Source organism: Lissotriton vulgaris, chromosome 5, assembly GCF_964263255.1.
Source record: "Lissotriton vulgaris chromosome 5, aLisVul1.2, whole genome shotgun sequence".
NCBI classification, from domain to species: domain Eukaryota; kingdom Metazoa; phylum Chordata; class Amphibia; order Caudata; family Salamandridae; genus Lissotriton; species Lissotriton vulgaris.
In genome coordinates, this window is record NC_141693.1 from 235,263,856 (window position 1) to 235,284,664 (window position 20,809).

At 44.3% G+C, this 20,809-nt stretch overlaps 1 protein-coding gene across 4 annotated transcripts in view; it reads right to left on the minus strand.

Moving 5' to 3' along the window:
- The window catches only part of GRIN1 (glutamate ionotropic receptor NMDA type subunit 1), an 851,805-nt gene that overhangs the window by 212,035 nt on the left and 618,961 nt on the right, over nucleotides 1–20,809 (minus strand). For all 4 annotated transcript variants that reach the window (XM_086921247.1, XM_086921250.1, XM_086921251.1 and 1 more), the window contains one exon: nucleotides 8,685–8,833. In XM_086921247.1, coding sequence (XP_086777373.1) covers nucleotides 8,685–8,833 — 149 coding nt within the window. The remainder of the gene's footprint in view (nucleotides 1–8,684; nucleotides 8,834–20,809) is intronic.

Sequence of the window (20,809 nt, forward strand, 5' to 3'; positions counted from 1 at the left end):
AACACAACAGAGCATTAGATGGCATGCCAGTTCAATTGCCTACATTTTTGACCTAAGCCAAGAGCCATGTGCCCTTAATAGCCCCACACTTTCCCTACATGAACTTAAGATATATCTTCTTAATAGCAGAACATTAATGAACTTCTCAAGGGCGACTGGGTACAGCAGTCTTTTACGCAAAACACTGCAGGATCCCTAACACAATGTCCAGCAACTCAGCATTGCCAGCACCTTCACATATTAATCAACCACTGCCTCATTTAAAGTACACAATTCCTCTGGGTCCGAACTACTCTGCTGGAAAATGGCAAGTTGTTTGGTGCACAACCTGGACGGCATTACTTCAAAGATCAGTTATGTGTATTTCAGGAAACATAGGCTCTAAAACCCCTGCATACATCTGGTTAATTTTGCTGTGATATTCCTGCTGTAAAACCCCCCAGGGAGAGACTTTCTATTTGGATCCCCATAGCCAGTTTAAGGTTATTAGTTGTAATCATCCTAATGTCCAAAACGTTCTCTGACCTACAAATCTCACTTTTTAATGCATATTGAAGAAGGGGCCCCCTGGAGAAACCACAAACATGCTGTTGTCCCTCAAACAAGCCCAAAATTCTTGCATCTCAGAACTGAGATATTGCTGTAACTCAAAGTTAATCATTACCGGGGATTTCAACACTTCCTTTAACCACATAAAGATTGCTGTAATGCGACTGAGGATGAAGATAAGGCATGGGGAATTTCGCCTTTAAAAGAAAGTGACCTGAGTCATCTTACAGCAGGAGGGTGCCAGCTTGCTCTGATGACTATCACACAGCCAGGTTCCTGCCTGTAATGGGAGATTCAGATCAGACACACCCAGACGACCAACCTTCAACAGCCGTATTAGATTATGTCATTTTGGAAATGTGCCACTAAGACAGAATGTGTAATATGCACATTGGAACACGGCCAGAAAGCAGCCATAATACTGGCTTTTCTTTCATCTTCAAAGTCATTCTCACTCCACCCTCACGCCCATCGACTGGAATGGCCTTCGGGCTGTGCTCCTCCGTCGGAGGCTAAAGTGGCACAAAGCAATATCTTCTAATTATTTATATTTGATATTAACCGGTTTACAAGATGCCTTGTCCAGGAAAGAAGTCCCCCTTCCAGAATAAACCACGACTGAATAACTAATGAATAAAACAGCCTTGCAGAATTCATGACGCCATTACTATTTAGGCCAACTCTGGGCAGGAACAAAATCCTTCCACCAATACAAGCAATGCTGTCACAAAGCCTGAAAACAGGCAACGACATCTTTAATGTCAAGAAGAGATAATAGGTGCAAGACATCATTACAAATCTTTGATTGGAGTTAAGAAATGTTAAAGGGGTAAACAGCTAATTAAAATTTACATAGTTGCTGCTGTAAGGAAAAAGGATAAACAAACCTTTTGGAAGACCATAGTCTCAGGACACAATAATACAACTACCTTATAGGAGTCATCTCTGAGTCATCTCATCTCCGAGTTATATTCTCCGACAGTCAATTGATCACTTGTTTAAAGATGCAATCAAGTTGTATCTCATGACCCGAGCCCCTTTTCTCTAAAAGAAGTGATGGCAGTTAAAAACAAGCAAAAGGTTGGAAAGTCCCTAGGCCATGACCTGATCACAGCCTCTACAAATTGAACCCCATCTTGTGGGGCCGTTACATTACCCTCACAGTAATGCAATTCTAAAGAAGCCTCCATCCCTGCATCATGGCTGGAAGCGGTGACTGTGCCCATCTTTAAGAAAGACAACAGGCAAGATCCTGCTAACTACCGCCCTATTAGCTTGCTTGATAATATTCAAAAAGGATGTTTAAGTGTACTTCTTTCAAGGATTGAGAGCTGCTCCGAGGCGAGCAAGATTCTATTCAACCACCAGGCCTGCTTTAGGAAGAAATTTAGCCTAGCAGAACAAGCATTCAGGATCTATCTCCTGTTGACTAAGGCTGTGGTGCTGTAAAAGCAACCGCTATAAGTGGGTATTTGTATATCTACTCTGTGCTTTCAACAATCCTCCCCCCATTAACTGTGGGCTTCTGGATGTAACCTTGATATTCCATCTGGAATTTCATATCTACTAATTAGTCTGCATAAAGGGAATTTTGCAAAGATTCAATGGGGCCCTACTGGTGAGACGCTAGAACATTTCCAGTGCTAAGGGAGGTCCAACAGGTGTGTTCCCTAGTTCCTCTACCACTGGCGTAACGAAAAGTGAGTGGGCCTCCCTGCACAGTACTTAGGGGGGCCCCCTCCGGGCTCAATTAGGAGCTCTCCCGGCCAGAGTTCAGTGCCGAGGGGGCCTCTTGGAGCTAGGGGCCGCCCCGCACCGCGTGGGCTGCGGGGGCCTGTGTTACGCCCCTGTCCTCTACTATTTTGACTCTACATCAATGAAGTGGGCGAGTATGTCAAATTCTGTATATGCGATGCTCCAGCTCTGGGTGTGACCAAGGTGGCAATGCTTTTGTTTGCCAACAACAATCTCCTTGTCTCAAAAACCACATCTGGTCTCCAAAACATATTAAACTGTGTCAGAGAATTTGTTTTTCAGAGGGTCTGTCAAACAACTATGTTATGGATGTTTTGCCCACATAGGATATTAGGAACAACTTTACCTTAAACTGTTCATCAGGTGTCCTATTTTCCGTGTCTGGGCATAAAGCTTTCTCATGATGTGAGGTGGAGGCAGCAACTGGTTTATTTACGAAATATGGCCAACAACCTGAAATCACTCACTATTCTGCTTGTACCAAACTGGTACCCTTAGAAGCATCCAGACCTCATATCAAGCTAATTCTCCAGTTCCTGGGGGGACTCAGAGATACTGTCCAGAACAGGTGCCACGTTTTGCTTGCCATTTGTGGACACTAGGGCCTACCTAGGAATGAATGCACAGATCACTGGCATGCAAAAAAACATTTTGGGATTTGACTCACAAAGGGTAGCGAGGGCAAGCAGTGAAGGCTTAATTTTAGGGTGATGCTGGTTTAGGAACATAGCCACATCCAAACGTTGAATAACAGGCAATAAACTGAATTCTCTATCATTAGTTTTATAATTATTTTTTATAATTATTGTATTTAAATTAGATAACATTTTAATAGCTCAGTAAAATTATGATAGGTCTCAACAGCTCTGTCCTTTAGTGTGCCAGATTTAGCAAAGCATATGGGAACATCATCTGAATGCTCATAATACTCATGCAGCGTAGGCCCTCTGGCCTGGCTGGCACAAGCAGTTCAGAATGCTTTGCAAGTAACATGCAGCATAGGCACTTTGCCTTTGTTGGCACAAAAAAGTTCAGAATGCTTTTCAATTTTCACAGGCCCATGCTGGAAGTCCGAGTTCCTGGTGCGGCGTTGTTGGTGGGAGTAAGGCCCAGATTCAGATAAAACACCTAACGCCACTAGTTTTCCTTACCAGTTCTCCAGCTGTTCCATCGATGAGCAGTTTTTGTGCAGCAATTATGTCAATTGAAGGCCCTCACAAGCAGTGCTTACAATGTTGCTTTGTAGGTACTAAATAGACTTAAAATCACGGCCAGAATTTCTGTTAGTTGTAGGTCAGCACACCGGTTTCTTGTACACAAACTGAGCATTATCAGGGCAGTGGGATGTACATGAGGGATTTAACTGTGTTTAACTGTGTGTTCGCGCATGCAGTAGGTGCACCAGTAGCTCACCAAAGGCACAGCAAAGGCAAACCCTGCTGTGCCCATTCACCCAAAGTTCACCACATGCAGGAAATGCTGTTGGATTTACACAAACCCCAGAGGTTTTATCTTTTAGGGGTTACCAGCTTCTGAATTAAACATGATAATCTTCCCAGATCTTCACCTCTTCAAAAAATTGCATTTCTGAATAGGGCATATGTAGTTTGGTTGGTAATTATAACTTCACAAAGTCCCAAGTGCATCTGTATTTCTATGACAGGGATCCAGGGTACACTCTTAGCTTGGTTTAACTTATTCCTGATTAAAACTTAACTGTCTCGAAAATAACAGACTTCAAACACAAGGCTTTTTGCATGGTGTTAACTTCATAATTCATCACGCAAGTTGAATCTACTTTTGATAGTATTAAGTCTAAGCAACTCATGTAATACCCCGAGAACAGTTATGACCTGGCGGTCCGGGAACGGCTCATTATGGAAGGATTTCCAGCTACTGCAGCAGAGTGAAACCTTTGACACTTTTACCAAAACCAAGCCCTGGCCTGTGGAGGGGCTAAGTAAGCTGGGAGCAGAACTGTGGGGCCCTGTGACCAAACTGTTTCATTTCCATTCTAGCCATAGTCATTGTACCGGAATATTGGAAAATAGGGTCCCCTTTAAAAAAAAAAATATGAATCTAGAAGACCCTTCCAGATACTGTCTAAAGACATTACTGCCAGCGCTTACTAAAGTTCTGGAAAAGGCTATGGCAGCTCAGCTTGGAAAATATTTGGGAGAATCCAACATCTTCGGCCAATGGCAGTTGGGATTTGTCTCCTGGTTGTAGGACTGAATCCACACTTCTCCTGGCAATGGAAGAAATCTTTTAGTATCAGGATGATAAGCATTGATCTTTCTCTGCAACATCTGATACAGCGTGGCTAACTGTATTTCTATGACTGGGATCCAGGGTACACTCTTAGCTTGGTTTAACTAATTTCTGTTTCACCTGGATCAACTGTTGCTATTACTCATCTTCATCTCACCTATTCTCTTCAACATCTATGTCTGCCCTAGGTCATCAAGTCTTTCGGTTTTGAAGCACTATCTTACACTGATGATACTCAGGTCTTCATCACGGTAAGTCATTTGCCCTTGAAATCTGTAATCAGGCTGAATGGAATTCTGGTTGCAGTGCAACAGTTCATCCATTTCCCCAATTGTAAGTTTGAAGTGGGAGCAGTACATTTGTCTCTCTACAGACCTACAATTTCCCTACCATTGCTGAGGATGGAATGGGAATAGTAAATCTGACCCCATCAACCTCAATACTTTCTCTACTGTTCCTTAGGTTGGAGTGAGTATAGAAAACCTGTGCCCTCCAAAGTGCAAATCCTTCCCCAATTTTGTTAAGTTTGGATTGTGAATAATACATTTGACCACTCCAAAGTCTAACACTTTCCCTACTGTCCTGTAGGTTGCAGTGGGAATAGTAAATCTGACCATTTCAAAGTCCAAAACTTTCCCTACTGTTACTCAGATTGAAGAGGAAAAAGTCAATCTTACCTCTCAAAACTCCAACACTTTACCTGGTATTGCTCAGATTGAAGAAGGTAGAGTAAATCAGAATTCTCCAAAGTCCAATATTTTTCCTACTGTTGCTCAATTTGTAGTGGTTATAGTAATTCTGACCCCTCCAAAGTCTAACACTCTCTACATTTCCTCAGGTTAGAATTGGGAATTTCATTTTCTTTGATGTATTTGATTTTTTAAAATACTTTTTGTTTGAATGTAGCCTTGTTATATTTTTATTGACATTTTTAATGATTATCAGATTGAAAATAGAACTGTATATGAACGTTTTGAATGATATTATGAAATTTGATAAGGAAAAACAGACCTGTATGTAAATAAAAGTATTTATTTTATGTTTTTGCATGTCACTTTATATCTGTGGGTAGAAGGGTATGATGTTTATCTGTTAAAAAAGGCGAACTGCTGAAACACATCCAGCCATGTCCACGTAAATCACGTTTTAAAATCCAATCATTCTGGACTGGCAGCAATTCTTCTTTCAAGGAGGTGTGATATATATATATATGTGTGAACAAGGCTCCTCGGAGCCGAAATGTCATTCGATGTGCCTGCACTGATTAAATAATTTTTGCACGAACCTGGACCGTGTCTGCCTAAATCTATGGTGAGAGGGGGACCCCTGGCCTATAGAGACAAGCCGCTGTTCTACGGATATATATATATATATATATATATATATATATATATATATATATATATATATATATATATATATATATATATATCTCAAAAGAGCTAGCGTGCTGCCTGATCACTGGTAGGTACTCAGTAAGCAGCGCTACTGATAGCTCTAGTGTATCAAAATACATTGCCCCAGGCACTGTCGAAACGCGTCTTTCCTGTAGGCGCAGGAACACAGGAAACATCCAGTTTGATACTAAACCCTACACAAATTGCACACAATTGTTGTTTTTGCGCACCTGTTATTGCCAGGTAAAACCTGGTGCAAAATGTGGTGAGCAAATAATGGATATGCACGTTTGGTGCACCTTGAACTTGGAAACGTGCTCATTAGCAAGTTACCCCGATTCCAAAGAGTACTTAGCAGAATGGGTGAAAAGTATGCAGCCAGTAAATGACAAATCTAACAAAATCATTACTTATCGGGTGCACAATTTGCACCAGGGAAGCCGTTCAGTTTGCAAGCCTGTCATAATTAGGGCCTAAATACTCAGGAGCCACACTGAAAGTTGCAGTAATTCAGAGTTATGATGATGGATTTCTCCTCTCTATTTTGTTAATAGTTAGAGGTACACTATGAACGTAATTAGCTTGTCCTAGCAGCTGTAGACTCATCTATCAGTGTTGCCATACCTAAGCATAACTATGCAGGGGCTAGTTAAATAAGTCTTCCCCACTCACTTCAGTAGGACATGTGTGAGGTGCATTCAGTGATTCGGGATGGTTGTCTTTGAAAGCTCCTCTCCATTTCGCGATCCTTGGATATCCCAGGCTGCTTAGAATGAACTGTCATTAATGCGTTTTCTACGATGTGAAAAAATCAGTGAGGAGGGAAACCTATCTGGAGACGAGCTAGCTCACCATGAAGCTCTACAGGTCTGCCTCATAGCATATTGATTTAGTAATGTTTAGTTATTCTGCAACGTAATTCAGTGATCCCAGTAGATGTTCTAGTGTCAATGTTGTGTGGGTCTTAATCGTAGCAGATGGAGTTTTTTTGTCCTTTCTTCACTGATTAGAGTTAGATTTGGGAGTAAGAATGCCTGAAAGACCAAAACAAAAAATCACTTTCACTTACAGCACACCGCATTAACAGTGACTATTGTAGAGGCCCTGGTAACCTGACGCGTTCCCTCAGGGCTGCGACCAAAGAAACCACCAAATGCCTTCCCTATCATGCACCTTCCTCAAACACTGATCCTAAATTATTTCAGCAAATGTCATGTCCTGCAACCTGCCTGACATCTGGGACTCTTCTGCATTTTCCACTGCTGCCAGTGGCCCAGCGCAAAACATACATTTTTATACATCAGCCCAGGAGAATTAATTGTCCACTGCGATGAAGTTCTCCAGAAAAGTTCACAGTCAATGACTTTCTAAGTCGTTCCTTAGTCCCAAAGACTCTGACTACGTGGTTCCCAATGACTATTCCTACAGGGCCATGGCTCCCACATATCCTTTCAGTATGTCAATCCTCACCAAAATCGTATATTCAGTTTTTCTGGCCAAGAGATAGACTAGAACCTAAAGGGGACATCTGTAATGTAGTCGGTACCATACCAGTTCAGGGGTCCTCATTATGTTCTACCCAGTAGAAAGGGTTCCAGTCATATGGGCATCTCATATGCTCATTTATTTATTAGCAATGTTGTAAAGAATTTACAAGACCCAAGAGCATCACAGCACTTTACATAGTTTTTAGCAGTGACAATGCAGAAACATCAAATAAAATAAATTTAACTAAATCATTAAAATCACCAGGCCACTGGAAGTATATAACACAACTACCATAAATGTTCCATGGTATATGAATTCAGTGATGATGCAGAAAGAGATAATATAATCGGTAGTAAATACATCAGTGACGTCATCATTAGGAGACAATATATGTAGTGAAAGGTGGGAAGTACAGATTAAGATTATATTGTTTTTGTGCATGTTTGAAGGCAAGCAGAGAGGAGATCGTAATAATATTCGAGGTGAGTGTGTTCCAGATCTTTGGACAACACCCACAAATGGATTGGTTTAGAGTATTTTTTTTTTTTGGAGCGCAGGCATTTACAAAGTTAGAGCTCGAGAGCTGCAGAGCTGTTGAGAGCCACCAGACATCCTTCATTTCTTGGTGAGGCAGTCAGTCTGAATGGGTTTGTGTGCAATAAGGACAGGAGTAATGTCCTCAAAATGTTCAATACGTGGGATTAGACAAACAACTGCATACAAGGAGGCTTTGAGCAGCACAAGATGTATTTTTGAAATACCAGACGGACTATATTTCCACAGTCCAATCTGGACAGTATGACTGCTTCTGTTTCTTTTTTAGATCTTGTTCTGTTAATAAAAGTTTGATACCTTTGACTAGTCAAAGATGATATTTAACATTCTTGGTGATGGAGTTGATGTTATTGTGTATTTTGAGAGGGTTGTAAAGGATTAAACCAAGTGATTTGTTATTTTCAACTATGGCCATTGAGCATCATAGGATATTGGAGGAGTTAGGGCATTTTGGATAAGGAGTATGCAGTGAGGTCAGTTATGCTGTGCCAATAAGATCAAAACAATCTCATCAGTCTGACTGTCAGAATAATTAACGTGGGCAAACGACTAGCAGAATTGTATGACGCCGTATGATTCCTTCTCCTACAACAAAAGGTTAAAAGAAATGTACCATATACAAGGGTTGTAGAAGAAGCAACATTAATAAACAGAGATGTGTATAATTACCCTAGGATCATTGATTCCTGTGATTCTCTCCTCGGGCCTGTCCAACACCAGGAAGGCAGCCAGGTTGGCAGTGTAAGAGGCCACAATGATCATAGCAAATCCAGCCCATACCATTCCAAGGATTCGTGCTGAGAAACTGCGAGGAGCACCTTGAATGGGGGAAACACAACAAATGCTTATTTGAGAACCACAGAAACTGCAAGAACACAATTGGTGGAAAACATTGTCATAGAGAAGGTTCCTTCACTGATAAAGTTGTGTCTCAAGAGACAACACCAAGAATTTGCTCAGTGAAAAACAGCTTGCAGACACAAAAAAGTACTGCAGCGGTCGAGATACGGCTTATCAAGATGCGTATAAATAGAAAAGATATTTACTATTCAACTCCCAGGCCTTAGATTCAGAGACTCCCTGCCATTACTAAATATTAGGAAGCTCCACCACTATTTTGTGGGACACACAGGTCACACACACATTTACACAATTAAGTATACACACAAACTCGCCATCTAGCTATCTTTCTCTCTTTCCTTCTCCCACTCACTGCTCTCCATGTGCTGATTTCCGTCTGGGCAGATGCTGTGCAACCACCTATAAGCTGCCAACGCTGAAGCAATGATGGAAGGTTAATGTTGGTAAAACGTGAGACACATAGACTAAGACTGCACATGTCTGTGGTACCATTTCATTGCTCTTTCATCTTGGCTTACTCTTTCCCAATACGTTAAAGATGATTATTGAGTAGAAGCACTGGAATGGGTAAACAGCAGTGACTCGCGATATGTCTCATGTAAACAGGTTGTAGCAAACATTTTTCATAGCAACATAACCCCTCTAACTGATCACTGTCAGTAATCCCACCACACCCAGCTGAAAACCCATCATTTTCTCTTTGTCACCTATCTCGTCAACGACATTTTGACCACCTTAGTTTCCAAACATATTGCTTTTTTTGTTTCAAAGTCTGTTTTATTTTCAACTTCAGGAGAAACATAGCACAGGTCCTAAAGTACACAGAGTTAAGCCTACAACCTTATACAGGGCCGGCCGCGTGTGCAAGCAGTGCAGTTGTTACACAGAAAATGTAACACAAGCAACAAGTATTAACACAGCATGGTGCCTACAACCCCTGTGGGGACGGCCGCGTAGTGCATAAGAGGATGCTATCTGCAGGAATGGACACAACCTCTAGGGGACCAGAACTTGAAGTCACGGGTAAGAGGTCCATAAAGACAAACAAAGAGCAAGAGGCGTCAGAGGAAGAGGAGATAGGTGAAAAAAGATAGAAGTAAAAGTCAAAAGAGAAAGTGTGGCATGGACGGGCAGAAGGAGGGGGCGCAGCGTGAGGGATCCTTGCAGGTCGCGTTGTCCACGCGTAGGGGGGGCTACACCAACAGGGGTTCTGCGTGCGGGAGCAATCCGTCAGGCCTTGGCAGTATAGCATCTTCAAAAAGTTGCAGCGCCCTAAGTTTAGTAGGCATGTAACGGGTACGCTCTATAGCGCAAAGGTATTTAATCAGAGGTTACCAGACAGTTTGAAAACGAGTGTCTCGTGCTTGTAGCCGCGCTGTGAAGAGTTCCATCGTAAGGACTTGCCATAAGCGCACGTACCAGGCAGCTATGCTTTCTTCCAGTAGAGAGCTATAAGCTGCTTAGCAGCTCCGAGCATCTGAAGCGCAATTATCCAATCGCTACGGGTGAGTGCCTTCAGGTTGGCAGGTTTAATGCCCAAAAGAATTGTGCTTGTGGCTTCAGGCAGGGGAAACCCCGACACCCCTTAAATATGGCTGAGGACCTCCTTCCAAAACAGGGTCAGTAGCAGGCAGGCCCACTAGATGTGTATAAAATCCCCAGGCGCAGTCGAACACCCCTAGCACATGGGGGAAGTCCCAGGGAACATTTTATGTAGCAGAGTAGGTGTATAGTATCATTGTGTCATGACTTTATATGCATTCTCTTGCTGTGGTATGCTGCAATAGATCTTGGAGATATCTCGCCATAAAAGCGACTCCACTGCGGAGGCGTGATTTTCGTAGCGGATGTTGACTGCCATTGACGTTAGGTATTGGTGGTAAGGCGTGTCCAGGGGATGCTGCAGGATCTGATAGATCCGAGAAACCAGGCCCTTCGATTCATCAAAGAGCGGACTAGCAGCTCAAAGGGAGTGAAAGTGCGGGTAGCCGCGGAGACCCAATGTCGCAGCTGTGCATACTGTAGTCCTGCAGCAACTGGCAGACGAAACTCTTCTCTACACTGAACAAACGTTTTGATAGTGCCTCCCTCAAATAGGTCGCCAATCACTCTGCCTCCCCCTTGCGACCACTTGGTAAAAGCTTGCGTGCGGCAGGCCGGAGGGAATAAAGGATTCCCTTCAATGGGCGTATGCGGAGAGGGGAGTGTTGTGAGGCCTCTGCGCACCGCCACCTTGTCCCAGATATCCAGGACCATTCGAGTGCGCACCGTCATATGTGCACTTAGGGAGCATGCCTCTCTGTGGAGCCACGTGAGTCCCCAAATGGTACACCCAGTTACCGTCCTATCCATGTGTAGCCAAACCTTTTAATTCTCAGTTGTTGTCCATTCCGTCGCAAAGCAGAGATGGGCAGCCCAATAGTAATCCATGAGGTTGGAACAAGCCAGTCCCCCTCTGTCCCGCAGTAGCATAAGAATCTTGTGAGAGAACCGCGGCCTACGCCCTCCCCATATGAATGTAGTAAGTTCCCGTTGAAGGCCCTGTATGTGATGCAGAGGAATGGGAGTGGGAAGGCATTGGAATAAATATAAAATTTTGAGGAGTACAGACATCTTAAAGGCATTAAGTCTGCCCAGCCATGACATAACCAAGGGTTTCCATCCCTGAAGCTCCTCGAGAACAGCCCTCTTACATTCTTTCTAGTTCACCTGGGTCCACGCGTCCCAGGAGGGAGTCAGCTGCAGACCCATGTACCGAATGTGACTAGTGGCCCACTGGTAGGGGGAAAGTGCCTCCAGAAGCGGTATCTCCTCCTGCGGGATCGTGAGGTTAAGCGCCCAGGATTTGTCATGATTAATTTTGAGACCGGAGACCCGCTCAAGGGTCTGCAACAAGGAATGGAGTGCTGGGAGAGACTCCTGAGGGCGTTAGAGCGTGAGGATGAGTTCATCGGTGAAGAGCGCCACCTTGTTCTGCCGGACCCCAAGAGAGATGCCGTGTATGTCTGTTGCCTGCCTGATTAGCTCTGCCAGGGGCTCCACCACTAGGGCAAAGAGCAGCGGGGATAGGGGCACCCCTGTCGGGTACCCCGATGTATTGTGAAAGGTTCAGTAAATTGCCCGTTTACTCTAATCCTCATCTGCGGGGCAAGATAGGGCACCATAATCATGGATGCCAAGTTCCTCCCCAGCCCAATTCTCTGCAGCACCGTCCGAAGAAAAGTCCAGTCCACCCGGTCTAATGACTTCTCCACGTCTAGTGAGAGGAGGCAGGCCGGTATATCCCAGTGATGCGCCTTCCCCACTAAGTGCGCTCTCCTTCCTACATTATCTACCCCCTGACGTTTGCGGATGAAGCCAACTTGGTCCGGATGTCCCAGACCAGGCATGTGGGGGTCCAAGAGTTTTGCAAGCATTTTGGTATAAATGTTCAAGTCGGAATTTAACAGCACTATAGGATGGTAGAAGGCACAGAGCGCAGGATCCTTCTCTGCCTTAGGGATCAAGGCTATCTCCACCATACCCATAGAGGGCGTTGGCCCATCCGTTTCGGAGTAGGAGTTATACAGCCGCAGGAGATAAGGCTGAAGTTGTGCTTGGAACATGCGATAAAAGGATAGGGGCAGACCTTCCGGGCCCCGGCGTCTTACCAAGCGGAAGATCTCTTAGGGCTGCTGTGAACTCCTTAGCAGAGAGAGTGCCCTCCAGCGTCTTAGCGTGATAGGGACGTAACGGGGTCCATGTGCACCTATCTAGCACTTCTGCTAGGAGATCCGGCGAATTTTCCTCCGCCGTGTAGAGTGCCGCATAATAAGCCCAGAAAGCATTACATTTGGCCCGCTCCGTGGTGACCCCTGCTCCATTCGGTAACTGTATGTTAGCTATGTGGGCCTTGGTCGCTCTCGCTCTTAAACGTCTCGCCAGTAGCCTGACCGGATCACTGACAGAATTTCGACCTCCTAAATATCGACCTACAGGAATATCGAGTCAACAATATCGAGGGCAAGAATATCGACATCCTATCTACAACATGGTAAGTACAAAAATATCGAAAAAATAATATAGATGTAAAAAATATCGATGTGAAAAATATCTGTTTTTTTTCTTTTAATATATAAATGTAAAATAAAGTATATAACACTAATAAATTAAATCTACATAGTTAAAAGTATCTAATAATGTTTAAAGTTAAAAAATAATACATATATATTAATAATACATTAATTAAATATATACAGAAAATATATAATATATATGTACTGAACAATAAGTATTAATAATTATTTTACTAATTTATAAATTAATAAAATATATTCTAAATTACTAATACATTTACAAACATAAAACAATAACATAAATAAAATGTAACTAATATAAAAAATTAAATAAACATTTAATTTTTTTACAATTAATTATATAAAACGTTGGATAGCGTAAGGGTAAAAACTACTATTCCCACTCCAGAGAGTGCAACAGTAGGGGAAGCGTTGGATAGCGTAGGAGTTAAAATTACTATTCCCACTCCAGAGAGTGCAACAGTAGGGAAAGCGTTGGATAGCGTAGGAGTAAAAATTACTATTCCCACTCCAGAGAGTGCAACAGTAGGGAAAGCGTTGGATAGCGTAGTAGTATAAATTACTATTCCCACTCCAGAGAGTGTAACAGTAGGGAAAGCATTGGATAGCGTAGGAGTATAAATTACTATTCCCACTCCAGAGAGTGCAATAGTAGGGAAAGCGTTGGATAGCGTAGTAGTATAAATTACTATTCCCACTCCAGAGAGTGTAACAGTAGGGAAAGGGTTGGATAGCGTAGGGGTAAAAATTACTATTCCCATTCCAGAGAGTGCAACAGTAGGGAAAACGTTGGATAGCGTACGAGTAAAAATTACTATTCCCACTCCAAAGAGTGCAACAGTAGGGAAAGCGTTGGATAGCGTAGGATTTAAAATTACTATTCCCACTCCAGAGAGTGCAACGGTAGGGAAAGCGTTGGATAGCGTAGGAGTTAAAATTACTATTCCCACTCCAGAGAGTGCAACAGTAGGGAAAGCGTTGGATAGCGTAGGAGTAAAAATGACTATTCCCACTCCAGAGAGTGCAACAGTAGGGAAAGCGTTGGATAGCGTAGGAGTAAAAATTACTATTCCCACTCCAGAGAGTGCAACAGTAGGGAAAGCGTTGGATAGCGTAGTAGTATAAATTACTATTCCCACCCTAGAGAGTGTAACAGTAGGCAAAGCATTGGATAGCGTAGGAGTATAAATTACTATTCCCACTCCAGAGAGTGCAATAGTAGGGAAAGGGTTGGATAGCGTAGGAGTAAAAATTACTATTCCCACTCCAGAGAGTGCAACAGTAGGGAAAGGGTTGGATAGCGTAGGGGTAAAAATTACTATTCCCACTCCAGAGAGTGCAACAGTAGGGAAAGCTTTGGATTGGTTAGGAGTAAAAATTACTATTCCCACTCCAGAGAGTGCAACAGTAGGTAAAGCGTTGGATAGCGTAGGGGTACAAATTACTATTCCCACTCCAGAGAGTGCAACAGTAGGGAAAGCGTTGGATAGCGTAGGGGTAAAAATTACTATTCCCACTCCAGAGAGTGCAACAGTAGGGAAAGCGTTAGATAGCGTAGTAGTATAAATTACTATTCCCACTCCAGAGAGTGCAACAGTAGGCAAAGCGTTGGATAACGTAGGAGTAAAAATGACTATTCTCACTCCAGAGAGTGCAACAGTAGGGAAACCATTGGATAGCGTAGGGGTAAAAATTACTATTCCCACTCCAGAGAGTGCAACAGTAGGGAAAGCGTTGGATAGCGTAGGGGTAAAAATTACTATTCCCACTCCAGAGAGTGCAACAGTAGGGAAAGCATTGGATAGCGTAGGGGTAAAAATTACTATTCCCACTCCAGAGAGTGCAACAGTAGGGAAAACGTTGGATAGCGTAGGGGTAAAAAATACTATTCCAACTCCAGAGAGTGCAACAGTAGGGAAAGTGTTGGATAGTATAAGGGTTAAAATAACATACTTATAAATAAAAGATTTTTTTAATAATAATAATATAAACTATTAAATAAATATAAACCATATAAATACCTATACATAATTATAAAATACATGATTAGCGAAATATATTTAACCATAAATAATTTTTAAAAAATACCATTTTATAATATTTTATTACCAATTAATAATTAATTAACAATTATATTTTTAACAATACAATTATTTTTAATACATTACTAATTAATAAAATTTTAATTACTTCCCACCATATTTCCCTATAAAACCACTACCCACAACATAACACATTTATCCATTTATGAATTAATGAAAATTAATTAGCAATTAATTAAATTTTATTAACTATTAATTAAAATTAATTACCAATTAATTAAATTTATTTTATAATTCCTACTAATTAATAATTAATTTACCATAATTAAATTACTTCCCACCCTATTCCCCTATAAACCCAAATCCCGCCACAGAACATATATATTAATTAATCAATTAATTTAATTTTTTTTCCAAATAATTAAAAATAATTACCAATTAATTATAATTAATTAATAAATCCTACTAATTATTAATCAACTTACCATAATTAAATTACTTCCCACCCTATTCCCCTATAAACCCACAACCCGCTACAGAACATATATATCAATTAATAAATTAATTAAAATTATTTTCCAATTAATTAAAAATAATTACCAATTAATTATAATTTATTAATAAATCCTACTAATTAATAATCAATTTACCATAATTAAATTACTTCCCACCCTATTCCCCTATAAACCCACAACCCGCTCCAGTACTAAAACATACAATTTTCTTATAAATTAATTTATTATTATATAAAATTAATACACATATAGCATACATAATAAAAAACTATAAAATAATACACATATCGATATTAGTATCATCGAAATTAGTAACATCGATATATATGCTATCGATATTACTAACTTCGATATTACTTACATCGATATAAAGAATTTCGATATTACTTACCTTAGGGTCGATATTCTGTCCTACGATATTCTTTACTTCGATATTCTGCTCCTTCGATATTTCATACTCGATATTATGGTAGGTCGATATTTCCTACTCGATATTTTGACTGTGTACCAGCCTGACCACCTTATCTCCCCCTTCAAAATACTTCTGCTTCAGCGCTGGTAGGGAGGTTTCCGCTTTTTTCATGCGCAAGTGGCGGAGCTGTCCCCGGTGGTTCGCCAGCCGCCGCCGGGATATCTGTGAGGATTGGTCCTGATCCCGTTTTTCAGCCAATTTTATATCCTTCGAGAGAGTTGTCAAGCCTCCCGCGCCCGCGCAATTGAGACAAAGGTGATGTGCCCGGGTATCTTGGCCTTGAAGGCATCCCATACTACGGGAAAAGGCGTCTCCGGTATATCATTACTGGCAAATTAAGAGTCAATGCCAGCACATATGCTATCCACGTCTGCTGGATTCCGGAGGATACTCGGCGGCAAGCGCCACTGCGAGGTGCGGGCAGGGCAGGTAGCCGGGTCCTGCAGAATCAGCTCAACATGATCCGAGAGCGATATGGCCGACATCGACGCCACCAACACGTCCCGCACCAGGGCGTGAGATACAAACAAGTAGTTGATGCGCGTGTATGAACTGCAGACAGGAGAGTAATACGAATTACTACCGCAACCCCGGCGAGTGGTACCGCCACGTGTCTAAGAGACCAAGATCTGTAATCTGTTTCCAAAGACTGGAGGACATGGCCTCCGCCCGCTCAAGGAATCCTCACTGCGGTCTACCCCAGGGTCCAAAACCAAGTTAAAATCTCCCCCAGAATCACCGAGGGGTCATCCAGCGGCACATGCTCCCATAAAAGCGCCTGGAGGTAAGCGTCCTGAATCTGGTTGGGCGCATACACATTACACAGTGTGAATAAACGCCTCCTGATCCCAACACTCGTCCGTATGAAGCGTCCATCTGCGTTCCTGAAGGGTTTAGCCTCCCCACGCCTGATGCCACTTCTGCACAAGTTCACAACCCCCGCAGTTTTGGTGTCCGCTGCAGCCCAGAATTGAAGGGGGTATTTAGGGTGCGCCATGTGCCTTACATCAGCTTTAGGGAGGTGAGTTTCGTGGAGAAAGATAATATCAGGGTTAGACTGAAGAAGATATTGCCATGTTTGCCGCTGCCTATTAGGAGAATTGAGGCTTTTAACGTTAAGCAATATTACTTTTAAGGATCTCGGGAGGGTCCCCCTCATGTCTGAACCCATGTTAGTCCTTCCTGCCACTGTAGAAGCAAGCTCAGGGTAGGGGTAGATGTGCAATGGGGACTATGTCGCACCGCTCGAGGGCCATGCAGCTTTTGCAATACCTCCCGCCCGCTACACCTAGTAATCAAGAGAAAGTGGGATTGGAAAGAGAAGAGAGAGAAAACAGAGAATAAACCAACATTGGCCAATCGGGCCACAATATCCTGTTCCAGAGACGAGACATCCTACACCCCAGAGTTTGGATAGTCCCAGAGATGTCATTCTCTGTAGTTGCGGTCAGATTCATCCAGACAAGGAGCTCCGGAACCACCTACAGTGCGTTCAGGTGGCCAGAGCAATGTGTGAGCATTAGTCCAGTCCTCCACCCCAGTGGGGAGAGGAGTGAGCCCCGGAGCATGCAACACCATCTGTTAGGGGAGCATGATATCGCTGTCAAGGGGTTGATGAACATTGAGAGGCTCCTACTGCATCTCCTTCCAGGGACTTATGTGCTCTATAATGTCCTGCTTGGCCTGCGAGGATGAGCGCTCATCTAGGGGAGCAGAGCGTCGACGCCAACGCACAGTGGACCATGATGGTCTGGCAGGTACCCGCATCAGAAGCGGGGGACAGGTAGGGCTGGCCGGTGGCGTAGCTGGGAGTCAGAGTAGTTGAGCCACCTCTCTGTAGGACCGCAGCACCCTACGCTTGAATTTGCACTAAAAAATTAGAGCAAACGGGTGACCCCATTGATAAGAAACGTCCAGGGTTCGCAACTTGTCTGTCACTGGCTTGAAGGCACGCCGTCTCCTCAAGGTGTTAGGGGCCAAGTCCTGGAAGATCTGGATCCGGTGCCCGTCATAGGTGAGGTCTTGCATATTCCACGCCACCTTGAGAACGGCCTCTTTTTCTGTGAAGAAGTGGAGCCTGGTGAGGAGGTCCGGTAGTACTCCCGGCCTCCCCGCTGGTCCAGACACCCGATGAGCCCGATCCAGGGTTGGCGGAGAGGCATCGTCATCACCCCACACCTCATGTAGGAGTTGGGCCACATATGTCAGGATGTCCTTTCCCTCTGCTTCGAGAGGAACCCCCCGGATTCAGAGGTTGTTCCGGAAACTCCGGTTCTCCAGGTCCTCCTGCTTAAGCTGTAGTTCTATATGCTGTTCTTCCAGGGTGGCCAAACGCTGCCATAACTGCTCCTGGTCCTCCGTGTGGGCATTGAATGTCTTTTCCAGTCCGGCCACCCGGTCATCCAGATCCGTCACCTCTTATCGGAGTTCTCGGACACAGGAGTGTACCTCAGAACGCAAGGAACCAATTTCTGTCTTCAGCTCAGCCAAAAAGGAGGCCATAAACACCTGCGTCACCGGCGGTGAGTACCCCTCAGACATCGGGTCCATCTCGGCCGGGGCGGACGCCCCCGCCTTGCTCCACATTGCTGTGATGGTGTTATCTTTGGGAATCACCCCCTGGGCTTCCTTATTCCCTTTGGAGTGTGTCATCGCGAAAGAAGCAGCACCTCCCAGATGCGCTGATACCCCTGGGTGACTAGAGTATCACCAGTGCTGCGACAATGGTTTGCGGCGCTCAGGGGCCTATCAAGGTTCAAAAATGCAGGGAGTACCAGTCAGGGCCGCTAGAGCTTCAGTGTTCAGTGCCCGGACCTCCCATATGTGTAATATGCCTCCAGGTCATTTCCGCCCGCTCTGCCAAGCTCCCAGAGGGCGAGCAGGAATCTATGCAGCTAGCCCCAGAAGAAGATCAATACCTCTTCAATAATCTTTGTTACGGAGTGCCTCCATACCAATCCTGGGACCTCTCCAGGGGCCATAAGACTCCACTTCAAATGCACTAGGGGCAAAGAGGGCATACCTCCGTGCTCAGGCACACTGCAGCGGTAGTCAGACGGGAAACCAGCGGGTGGGGCCCCCATGATCCACCCCAGCCCCCCAGACTTCAGCCGCAGGGCCCACCAAAGGAAGAGTTAGAAAATGCACAAGTGAGTGCTGGGGAGATAGGTCAAGTCAATATCAGCGCCCGTGTCCCCCCCAGCTTCAGAAGCCAATATGACAATCACTCCCCCAAAGTCCCCTGGTTCCCTCCCATCAACTCTGTCCCCACACTCCTACCAGGGACTTCGTCGCAGTCCATGCACCCGCTCCACCATAGAAAGTCATAAACTGGGCACCTACCGGGAGCCGGTCTCAGGGCGTCAAACATCAAGCAGCCTCCTCGCCCCATCTACAACTCACCGCCCCCTGCCAGGCAGAGCTCGGGGGACAACAGGGGGATCCCAATGCTTCAAGGCCCAGGTGACCGTCCGCCTCAAAATGGCACCAACATGCCATCTGCTAGAGCGCTAGAGCCGCTCAATGTCGCTGGGGTCCAGTTTCCAGGCGCCGCATAGCCAGGCTCCCCCTCTCTCCTCGACCAGCAGGTGCGCACTTACCCCCAGTCAGAGGGCACAGGGTGACCAGGGGTGGCAGCTACCTCAGCACCCGGGCGGCCTCCACGAGCAAAATGGCGGGCAGGGCTCCACAGGTCAAGGCCTCCCCCCGCAGGGAGCAACACTCTCAGGTAGTCTCCTGCCAGCTATCAGGAAGGGGTGAGAACCACCGCAGCCTCCACAACCTGCAGCCCTGTCATCCAGCCGCCACCACCGCTCGAGAAAATCGCCCGGGCCTCTCCCGCTATTATCTGGCTGCTGATAAAGGCATATTTTATTGGCGGAGGCCCGGAGCTCCAGTCACACACCTCCTATTCCATCGGCTGCTAGACCACGCCCCTAATATATTGCTTTTCATCCTAGGTGACAATAGGATTCGTGTTCCACCAACCTTTTGTCTTCAACATGCACACTTTATTCAACAATTCCCTTACTTCTCAAGGCTCAGTAATAGTAGATAACGTTTTCCTGCAACATCAAAAGAATATTTTATACACCCACACAGCACTTGATTGACTTACTCATCCAATCGAATTAAGGGTCAATCAATGCTACCTTTTGGTGCACCACTGCTATCATCAAACCCCATTGGAGAGCCACTGGGCAAACAGAGACTACTGGGCCTCAACCAAAGGGTTTAAAGTTGTTTGCCTCTGATGTACTAGGATCCGTCAAACTATGGATCTGCAATCTGAGCCAAGTACAACCCCTTTAGGACTTGACTCTCAGTAGTAGTGATGGTAAACAGTGACGGGCTTATCAGAATAATAAATGATTGTCCAACCTAGTGCTTGACTTTCAAGAAGAAAACTAAATACTACAAATAGGAAAAAGTACACAGTCAAATTTAGTGTCTTGGTGCTAGAGTTGATTAGGGCCATTTCACACTGTTGACCCCAGTCCCCCCCAACACTTCCATAATCCAAGAAGTCCTTCACCACAGTTTGCGTTATTGGGCACACGCGAAGATTACCTTTGTACTCTTGTGCGAGCGCACATTCTTTTTCATTCAGTTCACTGGTTCTCACATAACAAGTCTCTTTCAGTGTGTAAACAGGCTGAAGCTCCTCTGGGGGTCTCCCTGCTTCTCTGATGGTCCCTAGCTCAGCCTCTTTAGGGTAACGCAACTCTACATTGTGCACAAGGCTAGCCTTAGGGTATTCAAAATGGTCCACAGTCTCCATTACTCTAGTACACTCATAGAGACCACACAAAAGCACACAACATACACT